The sequence below is a fragment of the Furipterus horrens genome, unplaced genomic scaffold (genome assembly GCF_987537825.1).
Source record: "Furipterus horrens unplaced genomic scaffold, mFurHor1.1.pri manual_scaffold_6, whole genome shotgun sequence".
NCBI lineage: Eukaryota > Metazoa > Chordata > Mammalia > Chiroptera > Furipteridae > Furipterus > Furipterus horrens.
This window is the reverse complement of record NW_028327176.1, coordinates 167,455,349-167,482,302: the sequence shown is the minus strand read 5'-3', so window position 1 is coordinate 167,482,302 and position 26,954 is coordinate 167,455,349. Positions and strand designations below refer to the sequence as shown.

General features: G+C 35.7%; 1 protein-coding gene across 1 annotated transcript in view; it reads right to left on the bottom strand.

Annotated features, from left to right (window-relative positions):
• Positions 1 to 4,386: 4,386 nt before the first annotated feature.
• ENPP3 (ectonucleotide pyrophosphatase/phosphodiesterase 3) overlaps positions 4,387 to 26,954 on the bottom strand; it is a 91,604-nt gene continuing 69,036 nt past the window's right edge. The window contains exons 20-25 of the mRNA XM_090279851.1: positions 26,259 to 26,413; positions 18,526 to 18,661; positions 14,489 to 14,566; positions 13,750 to 13,882; positions 11,991 to 12,147; positions 4,387 to 5,562 (exon numbers count right to left, since the gene is read on the bottom strand). Coding sequence (XP_090135977.1) covers positions 5,392 to 5,562; positions 11,991 to 12,147; positions 13,750 to 13,882; positions 14,489 to 14,566; positions 18,526 to 18,661; positions 26,259 to 26,413 — 830 coding nt within the window. The 3' untranslated portion in view covers positions 4,387 to 5,391. The remainder of the gene's footprint in view (positions 5,563 to 11,990; positions 12,148 to 13,749; positions 13,883 to 14,488; positions 14,567 to 18,525; positions 18,662 to 26,258; positions 26,414 to 26,954) is intronic.

The following is a 26,954-nucleotide window of genomic DNA, read 5'->3' as shown; positions in this document are numbered from 1 at the left end:
CATTTTTGGAGGACTAATGTTACCCGACTTCATTATTTGCTATAAAGCTATGGTAATCAAGACAGAGTGGTGCTGATGAAACAAATAGATCAATGAAAGAGAATAGGCAACCCATATATAGGCCCACAAAAATATGGTCAACTGATTTTGGACAAAGGAGCCAAGGCAATGTGATGGAGGAAAGGTAGTCTTTTCAACAAATGATATTGGAAGAGCTGGACAGCTACATGCAAGAAAATGAAATTTAGATACAGAACTTACACCCTTAACAAAAATTAACTCAAAATGGGTCATAGACCTAAAATGTAAAAATCAAAACTATAAAGTTCTAGAAGATAACAGGAAAAAATCTAGATGATACTGAACTTGGTAATGAGTTTTTAGATACAATACCAAGGGCACAATCCATGAAAGAAATAATTGAAAAGCTGGATTTCATTCAGATTAAAAACATCTGCTCAATATCAAGAGAATTGGAAGACAAGTCACAGGCTGTGAGAAATATTTGCAAAATATACATCTTACAAAGGACTGTTATCCAAAATATGCAAAAAAGCCAACATGAGATGGATGGCAAATAAAAGCCTTAGCAATTTCATTTAGTAAGTTTAACATACTAAACAACTAAAATTAAACAACAGAGAATCAGTCCTCTGTTATTAGGAACCATTCTGCTCTTGTTCATAAATGGCTACAGGAAGAGCAGTTTCCTGAATAAAAATCCAGATGTGATCAGAAATAAAAAAAAAACACAAAGAATTATTAAAACTGCAAAGAACATATATGCATAGCCCATAGACCCAGACAACAGTGGGGTGATGGCCAGAGGGAAGAGAGGGTGGAGGCAGGAAAAGGGGGGAGGCAGTTGGGACATCTGCAATAGTGTCAAAAATGAAAAAACTCAACAACACTCAACAATAAGAAAACAAAAAATTGAATTTAAAAATAGGCCAAACACCTTAACAGATGCCTCACCAAAGAAGATATACAAATGTTAAGTGAGCATATGAAAGGTTCTCCACATTATATGACATTGAAGAAAGGCAAACGAAAACAACAATGAGATGCCACGTCACAACTATTGGGATGGCCAAAATCCAGAACACAGATGACACCAAGTGCTAGTGAGGTTGTGGAGCAACAGGAACGCTCACTCATTGCTGGTGGGAATACAAAATGGTACAGCCACTTTGGAAGACAGGTTGACAGTTTCTTACAAAACTAAACATACCCTTATCATATAATTCAGCAACCATTCTCTTTGGTATTTACCCAAAAGGAGTTGAAAACTTATACCCACACAAAAACCTGTACATGGATGTTTATAGCAACTTTATTCATAATTGACATAACTTGGAAGCAACCAGGACGTCCTTCAGTAGGTGAAAGACAATGGACTATCACTTAGCACTTAAAATTTTTCTTTAAAAAAGCTATCAAGCCATAAAAAGACATGGAGGGACTTTAAATATAAATTACTAAATGAAAGAAGCCAATATGAGAAGGCTATATATTCTCTGATTGGAAATGGTATGGAGATGATAAAACAGTGATTGCCAGTGGTGGGAGGTAGTGGGGGAGAGAGAGGCGAACAGGCAGAGTCCAAAGGATTTTCAGGAAAGTGAAAAGGTTACATATAATGTTGTAATGATGGTTAACCAAAATTATTGAATGTACAACACCAAGAATGAACCCTCCAGTAAACTATGGACTTTGGATGACTATGATGTGTGTGTGTAGGTTCATCCTTGGAAAAAATGACTATTCTGGTATGTGATGTTGATAATGGGGAGGCTATGCATGTGTAGGGGTGAAGAGTACATAATAAATCTCTGTTCTTTTCCACTCAATTTTATTGTAAATCTAAAACTGTTCTTTAAAAAAGTCTTTTAAAAAAAATCTATGGTACATTCAAATGGAGTACTGTGCAGTAATAAGTAAAATGAGGAGGATCTATCTAAACTTACATGGAGTGATTTCCATGACAGAGTGTCAAGTGAGAGAAAAAAAATTATCTCCTTTTGTATAAGAAAAGAAAAAAAAATTAAGTATCCTTTTATTTTTCAAAATAATTGCAGGCATGGTAAACCAGAAATTAATGACATTAGTGGTCAGGACAGAGTAAATGGAAAATAACTGGGTGGAGAAAGAGAGGACACTTCTCCTGAGTGTCTTTTTTTAAATCTGACATTGCCTGTGGCCTATATTAATATTCTATATACTCAAAAAACAAGATAGATTCAACAAGGATGGGAAAATCTTTAAGTGGAATACAGTAACTACACTGAAAGGAAAAAAATTAATCCAAGTATTTTTAAAATATTTATTTTCCAGTTACAGTTAACATACAATACTATATAACTTAAGTGATCATCTGATCATCATCGAGTACTCATCTGACACCTTACATAGTTAATACAATATTACTGACTGTATTCCTATGCTATATTCTACAGTCTTATTACTATTTTGCATCTACCAATTTGTACTTCTTAATCTCTTCTCCTTTTATATTTATTTCCCCCAACTGACACCCCCATCAAAATGTTCTCTGTATTTATGAGTTTGTTCCAGTTTTGTTTGTTCATTTATTTTGTTTTTTATTTGTTTTAATTTAATCTTTATTATATTTTTTTCATTACGATTTAGTCCCCTTATAGTCCCCTCCCCCCAGCAATAACCACACTGTTGCCCATATCCATGAGTCCTTTTTCCTTTTCGCTCAATCCCTCTACCCTCTAACCACAATATTTTTTTAAAGATTACACATATAAGTGAAATCACATGGTATTTGTCTTTCTCTGTCTAACTTATTTCCCTTAGTATAATACCCTCTATGTCCTTTAATTTTGGAACACAGAATTCTCATTATAAATTCTTAATCTAGAGACACCAAGAACAGGATGTATTTCTTGAATTCTACTTAGTAGATTTGTTTCTCTCAGTGGTATTGGTTGGCAATTCTTACATTCCTAAATTGCAGGATTGAGCAAATGAGTAAATATGTTGATGGTATTGGGAACCAAATTTCTCATTATTGGTTAATGAAGATAGAATTGTGAAACAGGAAATGATTAGAAAGAACCATGTAGTACTGGATAGCAATTGAACTCATCGCTTTTTATACATGTAGCTACAGAAACAGACATACTCAAAGAGATATAGATACAGATGTATTTTGGCTGACTAAAGGGTCCTGGATATAATGATAACCCCAAAAGTGATTAGGGCACCAGCTCCAACTAATTAGAGCCAGAACTCTTTGGAGAAGTGGCTGATTCAGAGTTAGCACAGGGAAAGCAGATGAGCCAAAACCCCCTTTTTTTTGGTACCAAAAAGTAAGGAAGTGCTCAAAAAATGAGCATATGTCAAAAGGACACAAGAGCCTACCTAAAGGGAACTCCCACAGGCCAAATATGGGGCATTTTAAGTACCAAAATAAAAAATAATTACAGTGTATCATAATCCATTGGTATTCATACAGGTAAGTAACAAATAATAAACAAACAAAAAGTAAAAAGGGAACGCTTTTTCTTGATAGTAGGATGTCAATAAATGTAGAAGGAATAACTGCAATTTTAAAAATCACCCTTTTGCAACTGTTATAGTAAAAATTGAATCAGGGAAGAATTATTAATGGGCACTAAAGTCATTAAAAAGAATGAGGATACTTACAGGGTCTCAAGTACCCCCTGCAGATAACTTATACATTACCAAGGGAAAAATACTACCTTTACAGAAGAGAAGCCTGGTGACCACCAACTTAACCAAGTGATCAAATTTGGCATCAATAATAATAGCACAAATGAACATCTAGTGCTTCCAGATATGAAACATTGAGCACACTTTATCACTGATGTAGTGTTCCTGCCAAAAACACAACACATAGATCTAATCATGAGGAAATGTCAAGCAAACCCAAACTGAGGGACAGTCCACAAAATAAATCACCTGGATTCTCCAAAAATGTCAACAATATTTGGTCAAAGCTAAGGAACTGTTGCACATTATAAAAGATCAAAGAGAAAAGAAAACTTAATGCAATGAATAATTCTGTTTCGGGTCCCAGAATGAGAGCGTAATTCCATGACTTGTGTCCTTCCTTCAGAATAATTTTACACATGCATATTTCTTTTCTTTTTACTTTAAATAACTTTTTATTTTTAATTACAGTCAAAATATAGTATTATATTCATTTCAGGTGTACAACCCAGTGATTGGACATTATATAACTTTCAAGTGATCATCCTGATAAATCCAGCACACATTTAATACCATACATTGTAATTACAATATTGTTGCCTATATTCCATAGGCTGTACTTTGCTGTATTTCTTTGTAATGGAATAATGAGTCTACAAAAGGAAAATAGAATAGCACACAATATCTTGCAAAAAAAATTAAACTTTAATTTTTCTTTGACTGAAATTTTAATTTCTAGGTTTAATAACCGTTTGAAAATAATTTAGAAAATAATTTAGTCATTTTCAGAGAAGCTCAGAAGCAATGACGACATCCAGAATTAAATCAGTTCAGGGTTGTAACCATGCTCCACTTGTCTCCCCACAGTGGGCTCTAAATTCTGGGTAATCTTATGTGTCCAGGCCTTGGGCCACAAGAACAATGTTTGGAGGGATTTTATCTATCTACAGGACACTAACATTTTACCATATAGTTGAAAATAGTTTCCAATTTGTGTTTTGTCTTTCAACCTCTCTATATTGTGTATTTTTTACTGCATAAATTTCATCTTATTTTTTTATTTTTCTTCTTTTTTTGTACACTGCATAAATTTTAAAACTAAATCCTAGAAGTGAATAAAATGTTTTATAAAAATCCAATGGCATTAAGCTAACCTCTCAATTATTTGTAATTAATGACCATAACTCAGTTGAAATCCTGATAGAAATAATTTGTTCTTCTTTTGAAGCTCCAGTACAAGGTATTTCATCACCAGCAAAGTTTGTGTCTCCTGGCAGAACTGGTCTTTAGAGCAGAGAAGAATCTGGAACACTGCCAGTCTGGTAATCCATAAAGCTAACCAATGCTATTGTCCCTCAAAAAAGTACTAGGATCATTTTGATGAATAACCACATCTTGAAATATTAAAGTGATATATAGAAGTTTTTTTTTTTTTTAAGCTGTACAAAAAGGGCACAAAATCAAAATTTTACCTCCTTCTCACTTTTTTGCTATTAATCCCTGCCTCTCCCCACCCAACTTTATTATATACGTCAGAGGCTGACAAACTACAGCATGGGAGCCAAACCTAGCGAATCTGTTTTGTAAATAAAGTTTTCCGAGGGATGAGGGAAAAACAGAAAACTTTATTTTATGATTCCTCAACAGAAAAAATCATTGGCATTTTTCCAAAACTGTTTATATGTTTAGTTAAATAATGGTTTCAAATGTGGGTAAATATGTCTTTAGTTGCAAAATTTCGGAGACAGGTTGTGCTTTTTCCTGATAAAAGTCAAGCCCGGTGAGAAGTTCCACATCGCGGACCCGGGCAACATGTGCTTTCACCCTTTCTTCAATCCAAACAGCTTCTGGTTTATGTTCCTAAAAAAGAGGAACAAAAGACTGTTTTCCATGGGGCACAATTTTTCATTAATAGGAAGGTCTTTTATGAGAAATTGTCCTTTGTCCTGTGACTTCTGTATTGCTTTTTAAAATTTTGGGTGTAATTGACACACAACATTCTATTAGTTTTCAGATGTACAATGTCCTAATTCAGTATTTGTTCCTGTGGTTTTTACTGCCTTAAACCTTAATTTGATACAGCTAAATTTTGTTATTAAAATAAAGAGAAAAGCAACAGTGCAACATATAACAAATACAGACCACCACAAAGTCATCAGTTTAGTCATTTTTATATCCACTTCAGATGTAAATTTTTTGAAAATGAAATATTACAGATGACGTTAAGTCCCCGAAGTTCCTTTACTCAGTGCTCATCATTTCATGAGTCAGTGTGAATCTAGTCTGTTTTTATTTTTTTTAATATTTTATTTATTTATTTCTAGAGAGAGGGGAAGAGAGGGAGAGAAACATTGATTAGTCGCCTCTTGCCTCTTGCAAGTTCCCCACTGGGAACCTGGCCTGCAACCCAGACATGTGTCCTGACTGGGAATTGAACCAATAACCTTTCAGTTCGCAGGCTGGCACTCAATTCACTGAACCACACCAGCCAGGGCCACTCTGTACTTTTAAACTTTTGCCCTGGATCATATGGCTCAGTGGATTGATCTCCAGCCTGTGAACCAAAGGGTCGCCGGTTGGATTCCCAGTCAGAGCACACGCCTGGGTTGCAGGCCAGGTCGCCAATTGGGGACACCTGAGAGGCAACCACACATTGATGTTTCTCTCCCTCTCTTTCTCCCTCCTGTCCCCTCTCTCTAAAAATATAAATCTTAAACTTTTACTGAACATCAATATACACCATATGCTATTGATTTACGAGTTTTCAAATTTACATGAATGATATTATAAGTGGCATTCAATAATTACTTTTTCATTCAACGTTAGGTTTGTAATCTATTCATAGTGATATATCTTGATCTAGTTAAACCAGTTAAACCATCTGTTTTTAGCTCTGTGTTGAGGTAGCACAGCTTATTTTTTATTACATTAATAGTATTTTTGGCATTACAAATAATACTGTAATGAATAACTAGGCACATGCCTCTTGTGTTCAAGAACATGAGCTTCTAGCATATATAAGTAGAATTTCTGAGTCAGAGACCCCATGCAACTTTAACTTTACCAAATATAAACTGAGCACTCCTCAAAGTGTTTATGCCAATCTGCCTTTCCATTGGCAATGAAGACTATCCCCATATTTTCACACATTCTTCCCAAACCATGGTGTGAAAGAGAGTTTTATCCCTGTGTTATTATACGTAGATATCTTTTCAGATATTTCTTACCCCTTCGACTTTTAATAGGCTTTTTTTTTAACTACGTATAAGTTCAGTAATTCAGAGTCATGGGTTTCTATGAAATTTTATGTTCTTTATTAATTTTCTAATATTCATATCATGTTGGTGATTTTCAGTTCAATTTTTAAAAGTGAGAAAGAAAGTTTAAAAGTTTGTTTAATTAGATGAGTATGTTTTTTTTAACATTTTATTTATTTATTTGTTTGTTTTAGAGAGAGAGGAAGGGAGAGAGAAAGAGAGGGAGAGAAACATGAATATGTAGTTTCATCTCACATGACCCCAAATGGGGACCTGGCCAACCACCCAGGCATGTGCGCTGACTGGGAATTGAACCAGCGACGTCTGTGTTCGAAGGCCTGCACTCAATCCATTGAGCCACACCAGCCAGGGCTAGATGTTTTAATAACACTCATTTGAATTTAGAACAGGGGTGTATTTGTTTTTTTAGATATGCATACTTAAAATAGGCAGCTTCTGTTTGAGCCAGAGGAAGTATAAGAGGAAATTACTTTTTGTTCCTAACCACTAAGGAATTCTCTTTCTCTTATGAGATTCACAACTAATTTTAAAAATAAAAATTAAACATAAAAATTCAGTGTACCAATTAAAGCTCATATTTCCAATGGGATTTTAATTCATTCTTTTTTCTTATCTTTTACTATTTCACATCTCAGCAGCTTTTAATATTTTGATTATTTTCAAAAAGTTTTCTCCTACTAGGTTTATGTTACTCCTCGCTCTTTTGACTTATTTGGTATCCTTCCTACTAAATATTTATTGACAGTTTACACTCTTAAAATTACAATTAAGTGGTCTTAAAGTAATACTCAAAACTACATCTAGGCAGAGAGATACTCAAGCTCTTTAATACCATAAAGTTCACCAGCACCAACCAATCAGAATAGACCCAGCTCTAGTTGTTCCAATGCATCCCAACAGAATAGAAGCCTTGCAAATGTACAGATTTCATGAGAGGTATTTAAATATATGCTTTTGACTACTACATATAATCAACATATATATTTGATTATGTATGTATTAGAACTATTATATAAATAGAATTTAATATCTCCAAAATACAACTCCTTGTTAGTTTTTTTAGGCAATATCAGTTTCAATATTTTTCTCCCCTAACCACTTTTTTACTCTCTCTCCTCCATCACTTACAGTCTGGTTATTGCTGCTACTGTATAACTGCTGAGTCAAGGAACACCTAATAGAGTGGATTTATTTTTATATCTTTCAACTGTTTATCACCCCAAGCTTCCGAAAGTTCCTCCTTTTATTTCCATAGCTCTGACTACTTATTTGTTTGATGACACCTATTTCCTCAGCTGATTCTAGTTTTTTCCATTCTGAAAGTGCAAATGTTTCCCTCAATTTGATCTTATTTAACTCCCACAGATTAAATCTATGCCTGATTTTAGAATATTTACTTCATCATAAGAACTGATTTCTTTATAATGGTCACCACTTGCTTATTATTTATTGAGAATTCTTAGGATTTTATATGAAATATCTCATTTAATCCTCACAACAACTTCATGCAGGAGGTGAAAATTTTAATACAATTGAAGAGAATAACATTCTGTTCTTTACCCAAAGAGGCCAAATCAATAACTGAACTCAGGCTTTCCAACTCCAAAACCTGTTCACTTAAGTTCTTTCTATAGTGCTTCTCACATATCCCTCTAGGTATTCAACTAGTTGTCTCAGTCTGGAGACCATCAAGAGCATATTCATTCTTCCCAAAACAACTGATTGTCTTACATATTTCCTGGCCAGTAATGCCTAAATTTTCAGTCAGCTTCGACACTCTCATCTTGCCTCTTCCCTCCTCCATATCTAATTGACAGCCACATCTTATTAATTTCACAATTTCTCTCATAATAATAGCTTGGTTTAAGTTTGCTTTATACTCATCATATGTCTCATAAATACCTTTATAGATTTTATATGCATATTACTATGCTGCAAATTTCTTAAAATTTTAAATGATGTCCAATTCATTCATGATAATGTCCTACTCAATAGAGATGATGCCCTATTTATTTTGAGATCACCTCCACTTTGGATGATCAGGGAAGGCTTTGTACCATTTGTATTTTACTTTGAAATGTAAGTGGAATTTTCAGCAGAAAGAAAACAAAAGGCATTCTAAAGGAGAGACGAGCATGAGGAATGATGTCAAAGTAGGGAAACTCAAGACAAGTTTAGGAAATTTCAAGGACATTGGTCCAGAACTTGGGTCTAGAGGGGTTAACTCAAGGTAAATTGTGTAAGGCTGGGAGATTTGTGTTCATTTGTTTTTTTCTTTTTTATTTGAGGCAGATAATCAAAGTTTGGGGATAAGAAAGTATGTGACAATAAAAAAACTAAATTATAAGTAAGTTGGTAGTGGTGTACAGAGGTGAAGGGGAGAACAGAGGACAATGAAGGTACTTAAGATTCATTTTCAGAAGTCCTGACAGAAGGCATTAAGGGCCTAGACCAGAGATCACAAATAGTTTCTTCTCTGCACACCCATTCTGATTAATTCATAATGGCTACATAGAACCCCTGTGATAAACAACTAACTACTCCTGATTCAGGTGTAAAAAGCACTACCATCTTTCTATCAGCCACCGTCTGCCACTGGAAGAGGAAGTGAAGAGTAATGGCTTACCCTTATCTCAACTAAACAAAACTATGGCAAGAAAAATAGGAAGAGATTCAACTAGACAACATTTTCTGACAGTGTCTTGTTTGGAAACTTTTTCTTACTCTAGGACTGTGAGTGACCCATTGTGTGGCCTCCAATCTTTGCCCTCTATCTTTAGTCACTAAAACATCATTCAAACACTCAAGTTCAAATCCTATCTTCAAGTCCCTGTTAAAATGTCACCTTCTGTACCAGGAAGTATTTTTCCTTTGAAATCTTAACAGCAATTTTGTCAGTCCCACTTTGCGCCACTTACCTCCTTTTCTATTTTATTAGGCTTCCAGGTGCTAGATGATGAGCCCCTTTTGATAGAATTCATGTCTGATGTATCTGTGTATCTCCCTTAGTACATATAGTGAAGGCAGTTATGTGGTAAACATCTAAAAGAACAGAAATGAATCCCAATCTGGCCTAGAACCTAAGCTTTAATTGACATTCTCTAATAAACAATGGGATTTTCCATTTCTACAAACTGGACATCCCTGAACTTAATTATCCTATCTACCTGACAAATAGTTCTCATTCTTAACTGCCCTCTTTATTTTTTCTGATTATCTACATTTAAAATCTCTGATTCATCTTTAGGTGCCTCTCCCTTTTCCTTTGACTCTTGCATCCAATAAATTACCAAATCCTCTGCATTCTTCACTCCCTCCTTTGAAGAATCTTCCTAATCCTCTTAATCTATTCAAAGTCTGCCCATCATTCATGGCCCAGCCCTACTCTCACCATATTTTATGTAACAGCTTTTGATTATTCCAGCCAAATGTGTTTTGAATTTGAAACACTAAATCCTTATTTGGCAATTAATCCTAACTTTATGACATCACTTACTTTTTTAAAAAAGATTTTGTTTATTTACTTTTAGAGAGAGGGAAAGGGAGAGAGGAAGAGAGGGAGAGAAACAGCAGTGTGTGAGAGATACATTGATCAGTTGCCTCTTACATGCCTCCAACTGGGGACCTGGCCCACAACCCATGCCCTGACCAGGAACCAAACCAGCGACCCTTTGGCTCGCAGGCCGGCACTCAGTCCACTGAGCCACACCAGCCAGGGTGACATCACTTACCTTTTAATCTGAAAAATAATTCTTCTATTATCAACTGACTCACTTAAATGTCTATATTTCATTTATACTTATTTTAAATGGCTATATTTTGTTTATATTTGTTTATATTTCAATTATATGTTTCATTTGTATATCAAAGTTATGTGAACCCCTTGAGGATAAAGAAAATATATTCCTCCTTTGTGCATTCTAAAAAGTTTCTATTATCATCGGCAGCCATCCATCTCGAGAGACGATGGTGTAGCTTCTTAAGAGCTGAAGCTACAGAGCCTGGGCAGGGTGATATGGAGGGTCTGCTGTTGCCCAAGCAGCAGACCCCCCCTCTCTTCGCAGCTGAAGGATCCAAGGGAAAGACGGAGTCAATACAGCTTGGCTTCAGGTGCGCCGCAGGAGTTGCCGGTGTTGACTGCAACGTCAAACCGCCTTAGGGACTCCAGCTCCGGATTTTCTGTCGGGGTTTACTCCCTTAGCCTTTCCCCTGAAGAGGTATGCCACAAGGCAGCGGAGGTTTTTTGGAATCAGAGTTTTCCTTCTCTGATGTGCCCTGACTGGAAGATCGAACCAGCGACACTTAGCTCGCAGGCCGACGCTCAATCCACTGAGCCAAACCAGCCAGGGTTAGTTTCTATTATAATACTAAGCATTTAGTAGGTGCTCAGTATATTTGTTGATTAAATTCTGTAAAACCCAATAATCAGGATACATATTTTCTTCTATAAAGAACTTATATGAAGTAGCTATTTACATATAATTTGCCTTGATCCAAAAGATTTTGAAGTGGACTAATACATTATATTAGAAAAGAAATGTTACTTGAACTAACTTATTTTGTATATTTATATATATATTTAATTTTAGACCTCATACTTCAAGCTGATGAAAATTTAAGATTTATACATTCATTTAAGAAACATTAATCTAGTATCAACTTTGGGACAGAACCTTAAAGTTTATGTCCAGAATCAAAATATTAATCAGATGCCACCTTTTCCCTTATTAGTGAATGTGAATAAAATGTATAAATAAAATGCATAAGATGTGCATATATAAACACATGTTCATGGAAGCACATATATATTTAAGTTGTTATTAATTACATAAAGACCAGTAGCCTATGAAAAAGTTTTCAAATGAGGTTATTTTTAGTACAACTCTACCCATATCTACCCATGAAACACCTAAAAATTATATTGTAGTCAGAGCTACTTTTATGAGAGCCCAGATGAGCTCTGAATAATCATTTTCTTAGGTCTCAGGGACTCTCTTGGAGCATACTCACAGGGCAGCTCTCCATGTTGGTAGGTCGGTGAGGGATAATAAAGGACAGGACATCCAGCCACCCAGGGCAGGCCTCAGGGGTGTAGCTCTTATTTTTACAGCTAGTCAGCACCACAAAATAGTGTGTCGGGATGGGAACACTATTGTTGCCTATATATCTAAAAACATAATTGAAAATATTTGATGTTGTTATACGTTTACTTCTAAAGATTATAAATGTCTTTACATAGTTTTAAAGAAATGCCAAGGTAAAAGTATAACTTACTAGAATGTACAAAAGCATATCACATACTTTTAGATGTCAGTGAGCAAGAACAGACATTTATAAGAGTCCAGGCTTGGTTGTTTTAACATTATGGGGAAATATTAGAATACAAAGAAAAGTAGAACATGTTATTATGAGTCGTATTTCTTAGTTTTGTTTTGTTTACTTTATCCTTCATAGTGACATTTTCAAGAACAGGGGCTGAGAAAAAAGCCCATATTCCAAATCTAGCTATGGCCTCTCATTAGACGTTTGTATGTGTTCTAATCCTCTAATATTCTATGACTTACTAAGTTTCCTCAACTTTAACATGGAGTTAATCTTATGTACCAACTTCATAGTGTAGACATAACAGTAAACCTATAAAACTGATATGACAGTCCTTCAGTTTCAAATAACAAACATGAAAGTGCTTTTGAAATTTTTAAGTGCAAAATAAAGTTAAGCTATCAGTATGAGTCCTCTAAAAGAAATACAAGCTGGTGTAAGTAGTAATATATTATTGTGACTTAGAATTTTTGCATGGACTTTGCACTAGACTGTCTGGCTTTACTGCTTATTAGCTGCAGAATGCAGGCAAGTTTCTTAATCTTTCTGTACTTCAGTTTCCTCATCTCTAAATAGAGTTAATGGAATTTAACATAAGGATGTTTTATAGCTTAAATGAAATATATATAAGCGCTTAGAAAAGTATGTGCAAGTAAAAAAGTGCTATCCAAGTGTTTGCAGAATTATTAAATGGCGAAATATAGGACCAATAAACACTGAAATATGGACAGGGCAAACAAAACAAAAAAGGGCCACACACTTAGTAGTTATATATGTTACTTTATCAGAAGGTATAGGTAGAAATCATTGCTTTAATTGTGTAATCTAGGCTTAGACAATACAATTGTTTAGTTTGGCCCTTTATATATTTTGATAATAAAGAGAAATAATGGATGAAACTTCTAAATCTCTCTATTCCTGTGTGCTGTATTTAAAGGTAATTCTTAGCAACCTATTATGACCAGGTTTAGTACAAAATTGTAGTTAATAAGGACTAGTTTTCAACATGAATCCTACACCCTCTCCGGGGATATACTTTTATGAATCATCCATTATTGGACAATATTATAAATTGTCACTGATTTTTTTTTTAATTTATTGCTGAACTGGTTCTATATTTATCGATAGTACAGTGTCTTTCCCCTCGCTTTAACCTTTACAAAGTTACATTTTCCTTTGCCTATTAATTTAGAAATTTTCCAAATACAAATTTTGCTACACTTTTCCTAGACGTCATTATTTCTTTGCCCATTAGTTCAAATTTTTACCATATAAAATTTTTGCTAAATATTTAGATAGGATAGTTAAAAACAGTCAACAATGACATTTTTATATAAATATACTATGTAATACTTAGAATACTGAGCTTTTTAAAAAAATATTGAGGCATCCTCTCATGAAACCTAATTGCTAAACCAAAAAGTCCATTTGGTTTCAAATTACTTACTCTGCAATTTCACTTGGATCATCAAAATGACCATCATAATTATAGTCAAATACTGGTCCACTAACAACATTTACTCCATTTCTTTCCATGGCATGTTTTACAAGAAGAACACTGTGGAAATAGTCCCATATTTCTAAAAATGAAGAATAAGGTGTTAAAAATATCTATCTCTGTTGAACATGGAAATATTTTTTATTATAGACAGATACATTTAAATAACATCAAATTCTGCTTCAATAATTATCAGTGGTAATTGGGTGATTCTTCAAAGTAGTCCGTGCAACAAAAATGAATAGCCACATTGATCATAGCTTTCCATTGTGAATGTAGTGCAGTCTTGAAATTATAGTGTAATATGTCTGCAAATTTCTCCCCAGGATTGAGTTGCATTCAGAACACTGAGAATTAAAAAAATGATCAGAACACACATACTGTCTTATGACGTTAGGGATAAACATCTTTCATTTACTTACATTGAGTGTCACTAAAATTTTATTTTTTAAGTAGCTCTTTACAGTTAAATTAGGATAAAAACCAAATTATCAAAATTCTAGAAACAAGTCACCTAAAGGTGAAGTAAATTAAAGAGAAATTATGCTGAGATCTTTCCTGTCCCTATATTTAAAAATTAAAATGAGATGACTCAATAGGAGCAATCTGCAATAAAAGATGTGTTTATTTAGCAAGGTTATAGAATCACTTAGCTATTCTTAAATTAAAAATCTAAATATATACTTACTTTTGAATGCTTCATACATAGGGACAAAATTACTTGTAATTAAAGCATCGTATTGACTATCAGAAGTTCTGTTGTTGGCTGAAAAACAAATGAATTTTGTTAAACATAGCTATAAGAGAAAACATTATGTAACAGGCACATTACTATTACATACTAATGTAAATTAATAGTAGTAACAAAAACACTAAGTACTCTACAATAGGGGCCATCAAGAATGTAGGCAGTTTTATGCAGAGTTCATGGTGATGCAACTACAAGCCAAGCAACACCTGGAGCCCTCAGGAGCTAGAAGATCTCCCCTATATTCTCTCCTTCAGGGGGAGCATAGCCCTACCAACACCTTTATTTCAGACTTCTGACTACCAGAACTGTGAGAGAATGCCTTTCTGTTGTTTTAAGGCCACCAGTCTGTCACACCAGCTCTAGGAAAGAAGTATAATACCAGTATGAATGCACAGTTATTGAATGTACACAAAATAATAATGCTATTCTAAAAAACTCTTCCAAGATAAATTTTCTGGAGAAAACGAGTTTTACCTCAATGAAGACTGCTGACGACACTGCAAATGTATGGCTCTGAGGATTCATGGGCATGCCACCCAGCATAGTCAGTGTTGGGTGTATGTGCTCTGGAACCCCAGCTCCACTGCCTGCCGGCCGACCCACTTGAGCAAAGTGCGATGGCCCTCTGCTTCATTTGTCTCACGGCATCTATCTCATGGAAGTACTGGGAGGATTAAGAGCCGCAAGCCTATACTACTTTTTATAGTTAAACTACCCTTTCGTACCTTAACTAAAATTTGAATGAAAGGTCAATGGGTGGGTACCAAAAGGCAAGGAAAATGGAAGTTGTTAATTTTTAACTTAAGGTTTCACATGGTGTTCATGGTCTCCAGATCCCCCGAGAGGCTCTTCTACTTTTTAAACTAAGCCCTGGAAGTTGGGAGAACAATACATTACCCCTTTTTCAGAGGAAAAAAAAAAAAGTTTGTAATAGAATTTTTAACAGAATATATAGTGGAGAGTTAGAAGAAAGTTTCATTTTTATTTTTTTAAGTATATTTCATTGATTATGCTATTACAGTTGTCCCAGTTTTTCCCCCTGTGTCCCCGTCTGCCTGGTACCCCACTGCCCTCCAGCAACGCCCACCCTCTTAGTTCATGTCCATGGCTCATATATGTAAGTTCCTTGGGTCCTCCCTTTCCTGTACTATCTTTAATAACCCCCAGTCTATTTTGTCACTACCAATTATGCTTCTTAATCCCTGCACCATTTCCCCCATTCTCCCCCTTTCTTCTTCCAGCTGATAACCTTCCAAATGATCTCCATACCTATAATTCTGTTCCTGTTCTGGTTGTTCGCTTAGTTTGTTTTTGCTTTTGTTTTTTAGATTCAATAGTCAAAAATTGTGAGTTTGTTTTCTTTGCAACATTCATAGTTTAGATCTTCTTTTTCTTAAACAAGTCCTGTTAACATTACATATAAAAAGGGCTTGGTGATTATGAATTCCTTTACTTTTCCTTGTCTAGGAAGCACTTTATCTGCCCTTCCATTCTAAATGATAGTTTTGCTGGATAGAGTAATCTAGGTTGCAGGTCCTTGCTTTTCATCACTTTGAATACTTCTTGCCAGTCCCTTCTTGCCTATAAAGTTTCTTTTGAAAAATCAGCTCATAATCTTATAGGAACTCCTTTGTAGGTAACTCTTTGCTTCTCTCTTGCTGCTTTTAAGATTCTCTCTTTATCTTTGACTTTAGGCATTTTAATTATGATGTGTCTTTGTGTGGTCCTCTTTGGGTCTAGCTTGTTTGGGACGCTCTGTGCTTCCTGGACCTGTATGTCTATTTCCTTTGCCAAATTAGTGAGTTTTCCCTTTATTATTTTTTCAAATAAGTTTTCAATTTCTTGCTCTTCCTCTCCTTCTTCTGGCACTCCTATGATTCAGATGTTGGTACATTTAAAGTTGTCCCAGAGGCTCCTAAGCCTTTCTTAGATTTTTTTGCTTTCTTGTTTTTTCTTTATGTTCTAGTTGAATGTTTATTTCTTCCTTTTGTTCCAAATCATTGATTTGAATACTGGCTTCCTTCCCTTTACTGTTGGTTCTCTGTGTATTTTTCTTTCTTTCACTCAGTATAACCTTCATTTCATCCTTTATTTTTTTGTCATACTCTATGAGTTCTTTAACCATCCTTATTACCTGTTTTGAACTCTGCATCTGATACATTGGCTATCTCCTTTTTGTTTAGTTCTTTTTCTGGGGTTTTGTTCTATTCTTTCATTTGGGCCATATTTCTTTTGTCTCAATTTGGCAACCTCCCCATGTTTGTTTCAGTGTACTGGGTAGAGCTGCTTTTACTCCCTGTCTTAGTAGCATGGCCTATCTAGTGAAGGCACCTGTAAATTGTGGGGGGACAGAGCCTTAGGTAATTGCCCAGTCAGAGCCACTTGCTTCACCACTTGTGACTCTGTTTGTGGTCAGGGCTCGGAGAGGGGACAGTGCCTATGCCTGGCTTCTGGCCATTTTCCCAGCACTTTCCCTGTTTCCAGTCACTTCACTCTCTTCCTGTATGCAATTGGCAATCTTCTAGTTGCTGCCCGTGGGTTTTGCATAGATTCTAAGAACATGCAGCTCCTTTAAGTGACAAAAATCTGGCATCCCCACTGGGTTTTACGGCCAGAGGTAATGGGGTATTATCTTACTGGTGCTGGACCCCTGGGCTGTGTGGTCTGGCCTGGGGCTGGGATCCCTCGATCTCAGGATTCCCTCCCAATTTTTATCCACCACGTGTGAATGTGGGGCTGTCCATTTCACCATTGCTGTTGCTTGTCCCAGCCACACCACAACTGCGCTCCACCTACCTGTCTTGATGAATGTGGCTTCTTTAAACCCTTGGTTGTCGGACTTCCGTATAGTTCAATTTTGTGACAGTTCTGGTTGTTATTTGCTTTTGAGATCTGGTTTTGCTATTTGTTTTTGAGATCTGGTTGTAATTATTTCTATGGTTGTGTGAGGTGCTGAAGCATGTCTACCTATGCCTCCATCTTGACTGGAAGTCATCATTTTGTCCTTCATGTTTTTAGGCAAGCTGTTTAGTTATAATTTCATTCTTTTGTTGAGGCAAACATATATATGTACCAACCAACATCCTATGGCTTAACATATACAATTTTATATGTCCACTTAAAATTGTTTATTAATAAATTGTCACAAATATTTAAGGTTTACCCTAAGGTTTACATAAGTTTGATGGGTCTAATTATCTTTAGATATATATTTTAATAAGATAGCAATTTATTTATCATATTTCTGTGTTAGAAGTTTACATTGTAATTTTATTTGTTGTCATTAGCCTTTCTACCCACTGCCCCAACTATAAATCTCAGTCTTTAAATTTAAAAAAAATCTCTAAATTGACCTCTTCGGTCATGGCTTCCAGAAAAATGAAGCTTAATATCAGGAGTAAGCCCATTCCCAGAAGCTGAAATTGCTGAAAATCTCATAGGTGAGATAATGTAAAGGGCTTTTCCTGTTGAACGGGCAAGAGGAATGAGCGTTAGAGAAATCACACTGGCTTTTGCATGCTCCCAACAGAGATGTTTTCTAAATACAACTTCAAGTTCATTTGGCTGCTTAATCCACCATTTAAAATTGTTCGATATACAGCTGAATTTCATGGGCAAAGCTGCATCCTCAATATGTTCCTTAGCTTGGGCAGAAGCCAGATAATTTTTTTTTTTTTTTTAGACACTTATGTCCCTCTGCAAAGAATCTTTGGTTTTAAAATTAAACTTAAACCTGCCGAACTTTCTGAACATCTGGGCCAGATTAGAGCTGATGTGTGCTGCTGCAAAATCTATTAGTCTTTATTATAGCTGTCGCACTGCTTCAGGCCAGCCCACAACCACTGGAAGCCTCCTGGGCAGCTAGTTTAGCCCAAGCAGATAGTTTCGCAGGCGAGTGTATGTTTAAGGCACATGCCCACATCCAGCTGATGAGAGCTTTCTAAGCTGCTGCTCTAAAAATGAGTTCTACTCACCAGGAGGATAGAGGAAGCCGTGGGTGATATTCTTGTGTGGTAAATAGAAGGAACATTTTTGGCTCTCAGAAGGAGCAACCCTGACATCAGCCCGCAGACAGTCTGGGACAGTGGAAGGAAGAGGCGATGTGTCTCCCTGTTGAAAGAGAGAAAAGAAAAAAAATTACGCCCACAGTTGTGGCTCACCCAAGACCTTATATGGTGTGTAACTTCCCTAGAATGTTTTTCATTTAACCTTTTCCTATTTTCTTAGTGAATCAGGTCTACGCAAGCAATGAAAATGGGTGTCTTCAGCAATGTTTTCTTCTGTGGTTCCCTTCTGGTTAGGGACACCAGGAGGGCAAATCAAACACACCTTGGAAAGGAACATTTGCAGTATAAAACCTGAATTGAGAACAGAGGAATCATGGGAGCTGCTATTAAAAACCAAAATCCTTTTCAGGATCTAACTTTAGGTGGTCATATATGCTGTACTTGCAAATAAAAGTTGAAAATAAAATATATTCAAGGAACTAGTACAAATGACCCATGGACATGGACAATGGGATGGGGATTGACTGGGAGTGGGGGTGGTAGGCAGGGCAGTGGAGAGCAATGGGGAAAAAATTGGGACAACTGTAATATAAGAATAAAAAAAGAAATTAAAAATATTTTTAAATGAACTATATTAGAAATTTTTTAAAAGGAAAATAAAATATAAACTTAAAAAATACATACTGAACTAAGGATATTATTCTTTAGTTGGACAGCAACTTCTAAGGAACCTAAGATTAATTCAAGAAAGCTGTAAGTTATCTAAATTTACTTACTTGGGGATTTCAATAAATGTTAGCTATGCTTCATTCATCATGAAATATAAGAATTTTAAAAATAATTTTCTTGGTAACTATTTAAAAACTAACACCATAATTTATTCACTAGTAAGTACCCTATAAATGTGCTGTCTAACCCCAGTATTTAATATAGTATTAAATTATCATTATATTTTGATTAGCATATAATCATGAGTTAGTAAACACTTGGCTATTCATTTATATTTTTGAGAGATTTTTACTTATATGCCCTCAGCTGCCTAACTAAATATAGTTCTTAACAACTACTATGATTTATAAAAAACAATATTAATTACGATGTCCTTCCTCCATGTATTGCATTGAGCTAAAAGCAAAAATTAGCTATAGCATCTAAAATGTATGTGGTAATCATTTTATCAAATCTTCACATTGAACACCTTAAAGTTACACAATGTCATAAGCCAATTATATCTGAGTAAAGCTGGGTGAAAATATATAAATAAAATATAAAGTGTCAGTTCACAAAGGAAAAGGCAACGTACATTGTGTGCTATATTCGTAGATTGAGAATACCATCATGAGATATAAAATATGTAGGAGATGAAGATAAGGGAACTCTAGGGAAGATGGAACAGGGAATGGACCCTCTAACATACTGCTACAGTGCAGCTGGAAAACACTAGAGTGAAGCTGAGTAGACCTCTCAACTTGATTGAACACTTATCTCTGTTCCCTTCTGAAATCCTATCAAAAACACAGTAATGATAAAGATAAGTAAGGGATGATAAGAAACTTTCAGAAGTGGAAATCAGACAAACCTATTTGTTTAAAAATGCAACCTGACTTAGCAGACCAGAATACACTTACAACTAAAAGTCTATGGCCCTGGCTGGTGTGGCTCAGTAGATTAAGTGCCAGCCTGCAAACCAAAGGGTTGCCAGTTCGATTCCCAGTCAGGGCACATGTGTAGGTTGCAGGCCACATCCCCAGTCGGGACTGTGTGAGAGGCAACCACACATTGATATTTCTCCCCCTCTCAAAAAAAAGTCCATGATTGGGGAAAGCACGGAGAAGCCAACTCCTACCATAGAACCCCAAGGCAGAGCTTGATGTCTCTTAAAGACAGGGAATGTGTATAGGGCTGGGAAGAAGGATAGGTTGAAAATCTGTAAAACAGACTAAACAGGATCTTCACTCACTGGAGATGTTGAACCAGAGGGATGATCACACCAAATGACACAAGACACCCCAGAGAGCAGGTGCACCATATTGAAAAAAAATGGAATTAAATAAAAATCTAAGATTCCTCCCAGTTTCATTGTCCCCATGTAGCCTGCCAGCCAATCTTATACTATGAGTCAGATTGTTACAGAAACAGGGAAGTCCAAAAATCCCCAGAGTTTGCGGCTGGGGGATGGGGAGAAGGAAGCAGCTTTTAGAATGCCTCCACATGCCTGAGGTTGGTGGCGAGTGTCTTTTTTATGCAAAATGGCTTTAATGCATCCAAAGCCTCAGGTAGATGGGAGGAGTCTTGAACCAGGGGACAGTATGGAGAAAGCACACAGAGCCTACATAAGGTTCTGTGAATGGTCAGAACTGTTTGCAACACCCACTGCGTCAGAGGACGAAGTCAGGGATATATAAGCAGCTGCAGACATTTTAGCTCTCTCTCGCTCTTGCTCTCTCGCTCCCTCGCCCCCTCCATGCGGCTTGGTGAAGGGGTCTCCAGGCTGTGTTAAGAGGCTCTCGCCATGCGGTTTTGAGGAGAGGAGATCCATGCGGTTTGCAGGAAGAAGGCAGTTTGCAAGGAGGCTGAGAATCCAGGCGGTTCTGCATTGAGAGCTGGAGGCCACCACAGCACAGAAAGGACCTCCCCAATCAGAATTGAGTGATTGGCAGCTGCTGGTAAAGCTGAACTGTGTTTGGAAAGTAGGAAAACGGTTTCTCTAACTCTTCTAAAACTACCCTGGTTTGGTAGGGGGAGGCAAGGATATGTGTTTATAGGTGTTTTAAAGAATATAAGACTTAACAACAGAAATCCGCAAATAACTAAATCTATATAATTGTTAAATAAACAATTATTTTTCTTTTCACTAAACTCTGGTATTGAGAGTTATAATTTTGGCGGTGGGCAATCAGGCCCCTAACTAAAGAGCCTGTGGGTTTGTTTTCGATTGGAGGAGCCCAGGGGTTCTGTAACAAGATTAAAAAGTATCCCTTTTTAGAAAACAAACCAGCCTGAAAGGAAAACTAGATACTCACAAGTGGGGAGTCCCCAATACAAATGTCTGGTTCTCATCCTGATCAACTTAAGAGTAAAGACTGTCAGCTGGCAAGCCCCAGCCATGCAGTTTAGTGCCTCACCATTAAATTATAAGCTCACAGCCAGAGACCACCGGACTACAGCTGAGCTCAGACAATACGTTGAGCGAAATGTTTACTATTTTCTCTAAGTGGCACAGACTTTGGATTGGGGGAATTGGACCAAGATGGGATTAACCAGAAACTACTAAAAAAAGGTTACATGTTTTGTGCTAACCAAAAGTCTTGTGTTTCTTACATACCAGACTTGAAACCCTAAACATAATAAAAGCATTAAGATTAAGAAAGACAGGATGTGGCTTTCTTTACAAAGGTAAGATTATCCTCTAGAAGGATGGAGGGGAGGTAAGGTCACGTCTTTTCTGGGTCTCGGGCTACACACCTACCCCATACCCCTACCCCTTACACACATATGAACAGCTTCAATTTTGCTATCTTTTCAGAATTCCTCCCAGTTTTTTTAAGCCAAGGAATAGAAAGTCAAGAAAACAATGGATAGAACTGAAACATGGGTTAAATCTGAATTCTCTAACTCTTAAAATTCTTCAAGAGAAGTAAATAATGAGCATAGACAGGAAAGTGAGATGCTTTCATTGCTAGACTCTTTTTACCTGCAGACTAAATGTAAAAGCTGAAAGTTATTAAAGATTGGATAGTTATGATCCTGCTTTATGGTAGGATAATAAAACTATATGCATTTTAAATTATTTTTCTATAGGGAAAAATATGTTTTATAGTTAAACATACAAATATTTATTACACACAATAATGTCCCTAGTTTTTAAAAACTCACAAAACATAATTGGATTATAAGTTAAAATATTGGAGCTAACAAGCTTTAGAAACAAAACAGGCTTTTAAAAAATTCAATGCTATAGAACATTTATACAAACATAAAGAAAGAGAGAGAAGGGTGATATTTTTCAAAATGTGTTAGATTTTCTTCTCTGAAAGACCTTTGATCTCACATTAAATTTATAAAGTATAGATTCTAAATAATAATAATAATTCTTGCTCTTATTTTCAAATTTTCCCCTAGCAACAGAAAAAACAGTTCACATCTTCCTACTGAATTGGTCCAGAAGCAAAACCCATGTACAGTCTGATCAATCTTAAGACAATCATGATAATAGTGGTTTTGAAGCAGTAGGAGAACCATGATTTCAAATCACAATTATTTTCCCAGGATGCTTCTGAAATAACAACAGCAACAAAAATTAGAAAAACCCAACAGAACCACCTAAAACAAAAGTTCCGTAAAACTTAAAGGCACAAGCTAATTGGGCCCATGTTCTAAAAAGTGCTTATTGAAAGTCTGATTTTTCAAACAGAGAGCTGATTTACAACATTTTTATGTGAATCTCAAAACATCCTTGTATGTAATTTTCTTGAGCCACAACATACTAACAGAGTAATTTCTGAATTAGAAAGCAGAAAATTGCTCGAATTCCATCCTGTCACATGTAGGGAGAAGTACACAAGTAGTTCTGTGGACAGGGAACTTTTGGTAACAAAGAAGCTAGTTTTAAAACAATAACAAAAAAGAATTGTACTAAACTCCTAGTCTGAGTCCACTTAACATCTCTCTGCCCTTGGTTTCCGCTAACACTCATAGAAATTCAGGAATGCAGGACAGCAGGGAAAGTATTAAAAATATAAACATTCCACACAAACCCTGATACCTGGACTTCTCAAAATAGGGGAGTGAAAAATAAGATGGGCCCTGAATATACTGCCCCTTTCAAAAACAAATAGATATTATTTTAAGGAATAAATAACTTCATATTGTTGTTTTGTAGTATGCTTCATAGTATGTTTCAGTGTGTTGAAGAAAATCACAAACAGCTGAACATTGTGAATATTGAGAAAGTGATGTTTCTATTGTTAGGGAGAAACTTTCCTCTACCCTTCTAGGTTATGTTGGCTGCTCTAATAATTAAATCTACATGAGACAGATTAACAAGAGAAAATAACCAAATTTAATTACATACTTATGGAAACCCCACATAATTAAGGGGACCCTCCGCAAAAAAAAAAACAAAACAGAAGCATCTTCTGGAGGGTGGGCCTCTTGTGGTACAAGCTTTCCCTGCCCAGTGAGTATTCTAGAAACCCATCTGTATCTGTGTACCAGCTGGCATTGTTGCGAGAGGCTGCATTTGGCTTCAATGATTTTTTTTTTTTTTTTTTTGAAGACTCTTTCAGCATGTTTGCCCATCTCGTGATGGGTGATTTACAAGTGCACCTGCCCACACCCTGCTGAGTGTTCAGCAGTTTTTGACCAAAAACGTCCTGACCACCATACCCCAACTTCCCTATTCACCTGATCTCCCGAGCAACTTTTTTTTCTTTCCCTGGCTGAAAAAAGTCCTCAAAGAAAAACATTTTGCTGGTGTTGAAGGGGTGAGCAAAAAATGGGAAAAGCACTAAAAGGCATTAATATCAATAAGTCCAAAAACTGCTTTGAGCAGTGGAAAAAATGTCTTGATAGGTGTATTGCATCAAATGGAGAGTACTTTGAAGGTGACTGAAGTTTAAACATGTAAGAATAAATATACAATTTTTTATAAATAAATTCTGGGGTTTTTTAGGTTCAGAGTCACAAAGGGAAAATGAGGTCTATATGGCATTCTGAAGTAAGGATGAGATAATGCACCGTGGGACTTGAGAGGGGAACGAGGTCATTCACAGGATGATGAGAGCAGAGGTTCAGTAATTAGAGGTATGCTGTGCTCTATAGATAGATAATAAAACGTTATTTCTGGTGATAATTCCTGTTATGGGCAACACCCCTAATTTAAGTTCTTTATAGGAGAGCTTGATGTTTCTCATAAGCCTGCAGGGTCTCTATTGCCTTCAGCTCAAAATAATTCACATGCCAAAGCATATATCTTGGGTAGACCTGTCCTAAACCTCTTCACCATTAACCATTCATATGAACCCAGGTAACTGTAAAACATTTGCCCACATTGGAAATTAACACTAGTGCTCTTTTACTACCGGCCGCAATCAAGCCATTGTCAACAGCACAGTTGGCTTTCAGAACACACGAAGTTCTTATTAGTAGTAGAAAACCATTCTTATTTTCTCCAAAAACCTTGAATTGGAACAAGAGTAAATAAACCAGACACAACCAATCACTTCCTTTCCATAAAAAAATAATAATAATAAATTAAACTTAAAAAAAACAAAACAGCAACAGGTTGAAGTTTGTCATCAGAATCTTTGAATCTAAAAATACTAAGCTTTTCTCTATAAAAACAGTTTCCTGATTATATTTCTTTACCCTTCTGGTTGAAAGTACTTCTTTGTCTTTAAAAATAATGGTTGAGATTAATTTATCCAATGTGTTCATTCCTTAACTATGTACTGGGCAACTCCAGAGTGCTGGTGATATAGTAAATGAAACCACCCTTACCCTAAAAAAGTGTTTCAACTAATTTTTGGAAGATTTTGACATTTGTTTTAATTTACATTTCTCTGATTGCTAATGAGGTTTAGTTTCTTGGCTCATATCCTTTGCTCACTTATTGACTAAGATACTTGTCATTCTCTTGTTTATTGGTAGAAATTTATTAGCTATTCTAGGTCCTAATTATTATTCTAGATCCTCATCATGTTTCTTATAAACAATGCAAATATATTGTCCCATCAATAACTTTGTCTTTTTATCACACATTAATATAATCAAATCAATCCATTTTTTTTCTTTTTGTTCTGTATCATAAGAAACCCTTCTTCATCTCAGGGTTATAAAGATATGCACAAAGAAAAATAGAGATTTTCTGTTCACATTTAGGTCTATAAATCTACCAGCAATTTAATTATGTATATGATGTGAGTTAGAGATCCAGTATTTTCTTTCTTATGGTAGCCAAATGTCTCTGTCATTTACTGAAAGTAAGTTTGCTAGATAGTGAAGAGAGAAGAGGATTTAAACAACTGGATTCTCAACCTCAGCCTGGAGACATCTGTGTCATAGCACACCTATAAATGTAAGTCTAACCTGACCTACTAGAATACTAGATCCTTCGGGGAAGAAGTGCCTCTTATTCATACTGTGTTCCTTGTGCCTACCACAGTACACAGCAGATAGTAAAGTATTTGTTAAATAATCAAATAAATTCAAAGATCTTTATAATTTAATTACCATCACCTTCTAGGTACACCCAACATATGTAGGGTAGAGCACACAAAACTCACAGGGAGATGTAAGTACACAAAACCCAGTTTATTCTTATATTATTATTTATTAGTTATTATATTATTTGCCATATAAACAACTTTAAGCCTACTTTTGCCCCACCCTGTACTTAGAATACACCAAATGAATAGTGTGCCTCTGTACTTCCTGTTGCTTCTCCTTGAAATCTTCTTTTCTACCACCCTTACCAATTGGCCAATTGGCCTGTAACATTTTTTTCTCTAGGCACAACACAGTGTGTTCCTCTTTTGCACCCATATAGCACCTATAAATACCTTTAAGCAATACCTGGGACGTTGTCTTACAAGACTCAAGTCAGTGAGATCTCTACTGAAAATTAAAATTCAAGTCTTAGAATTTAAGGAACTACAAATTTTTCCAACTTCGTTAGACCAATGGACATCGGAACTTACAGGTTTGGGGACTGTATATGAGCTCCACATGGGCATCCTGGTGGCTTTTCCAAATCCACTGATGTATTCCCTGTGATAAAGCAGACAGTGATCCTTGTCCTTCTGCATAACCCTGGGCCTCCCATATGGCAAATTTAGTTTCTTTGTCACTGTTACTAAAATAAAAACAACAAAATAAAAATGTTTGTGACATTAGCAAATACTTTTATGCATAATAACTACCATTCTCGGATGACTTATTATGTGCCAGGTACTCTGAGAAATATTTTACATATTTAATCTCTTTTAACACTTAAAACAACTCAATGAGATAGGCGTTATTATTTCATTCTACAAATTACAAAACTAAGACTTAAATACATAATTTAGCCAGGCCGTTAAAAGCTCGTGGGACATAGTTGAACAGATGAAACCTCCAAATCAAAAGTACAAATTTTATAACAAAGATGATCTCTTTTAATAATTGTCATAGGAAAGATACTGGAATTTTATAATAGGTGTGTCCTAAGGTATTTATTTTTATTTATTTGTCACTATAATCTAAAAGTTCAACAATTATTGATAGTTAAAAAACCTGTGGGGTATTTGTACCATGGAATAACACTCAACAGATTATCAAACAACCAACATACTTACCGAACTCTTACTATGTGCCAGGCATTATTCTAAGTGCACACACATATTAATTCATTTCAT